The sequence below is a fragment of the Engraulis encrasicolus genome, chromosome 4, assembly GCF_034702125.1.
Source record: "Engraulis encrasicolus isolate BLACKSEA-1 chromosome 4, IST_EnEncr_1.0, whole genome shotgun sequence".
Classification (NCBI taxonomy): Eukaryota; Metazoa; Chordata; class Actinopteri; order Clupeiformes; family Engraulidae; genus Engraulis; species Engraulis encrasicolus.
In genome coordinates, this window is record NC_085860.1 from 19156355 (window position 1) to 19157550 (window position 1196).

Sequence of the window (1196 nt, forward strand, 5' to 3'; positions counted from 1 at the left end):
AGTACTGTATGTGCACAACATCATTACTAGGGTATAGCAATCTGCAGTCCATAACTGAATCCAAAGAGACCACACAATGAGAAAGAGTCAAAAAAGGGAGATAATTGCAGCCGATCAAAGTCTTCTTTTTACTTCGGTTTTTCCTCCTGTTGTTGTTGTCTTATTATACTTTCTCTTTACTTGTCTTGTGTTTTTCTTTTTCTTTCTTCTTTTACTTCATCTGTGTCTTTGGGTGGATTTTTACGGTAATTGGAGTATTTTGAGCAAGTAATCAGAGATTGAGAGGCCAGAACAAGGCCAGGCCATCAGCCCTTAATAAGACTATCTCTCTCTCTCTCTCTCTCTCTCTCTCTCTCTCTCTCTCTCTCTCTCTCTCTCTCTCTCTCTCTCTCTCTCTCTCTTTATCTCTCTGTGCCACAGGAGATGCTTGGTGGGGGCCGAGTACCATCCAGGTCACGGTCGCGGAGATCGCTGCTGGTGCCTCCGATGTTTGTGGTTGAAAACCAGCGATCCAGCTTCCCCAAAATCATTGGCAAGGTGGGTATCTCCTGACATACTTTAGGCCAGTGGTTCTTAATCTGGGGTGCGGGCACCCCCTGAGGGTGCGCCAGAGATTTCAGGGGGTGTTCAGAATTTTGTTTGTGTTGAGGTTGTGACCAAAATTCTGCTTCCAAACATTATAATTAGTGCAAATCAAGACCAAATTAAAACATGTTTTCGTCCCCAATTTAAGTCATTAAGGTATTGATTAATGTCTATAGCAAGAATCATTGTAATTAATCACTTAAATAATTTTTTAATGCATATGCGCATGTGGAAGTTTATGTTGGGGATGCACGGCTTGTCTTGGGCACAGGTAAAGGGGTGCGTTAAGAAAAAAAGGTTAAGAACCACTGCTTTAGGAGACACATTCTACCATGACATTTTGACAATGACTGTACCACAGATCATACATTTTTGTTTCTCGCAAAAAGCTATGTTAGGAAAAGATATTTTATTTTTATTCTAATTTTGTTCTATTTGGCCTTCATATCCTCAGTATTTGTCAGTGTGTGTGTGTGTGTGTGTGTGTGTGTGTGTGTGTGTGTGTGTGTGTGTGTGTGTGTGTGTGTGTGTGTGTGTGTGTGTGTGTGTGTGTGTGTGTCAGAGGCGATTCCTCTTTGAGTACAAGGGAGGCGCCGCCTCCTGTCCAAAAT

General features: G+C 42.1%; 1 protein-coding gene across 1 annotated transcript in view; it reads left to right on the plus strand.

The window, feature by feature from the left end:
* Positions 1-423: 423 nt before the first annotated feature.
* cdh13 (cadherin 13, H-cadherin (heart)) overlaps positions 424-1196 on the plus strand; it is a 212409-nt gene continuing 211636 nt past the window's right edge. Inside the window, exon 1 of the mRNA XM_063196386.1 lies at positions 424-537. Within this exon, the coding sequence (XP_063052456.1) occupies positions 424-537 (114 nt within the window). The remainder of the gene's footprint in view (positions 538-1196) is intronic.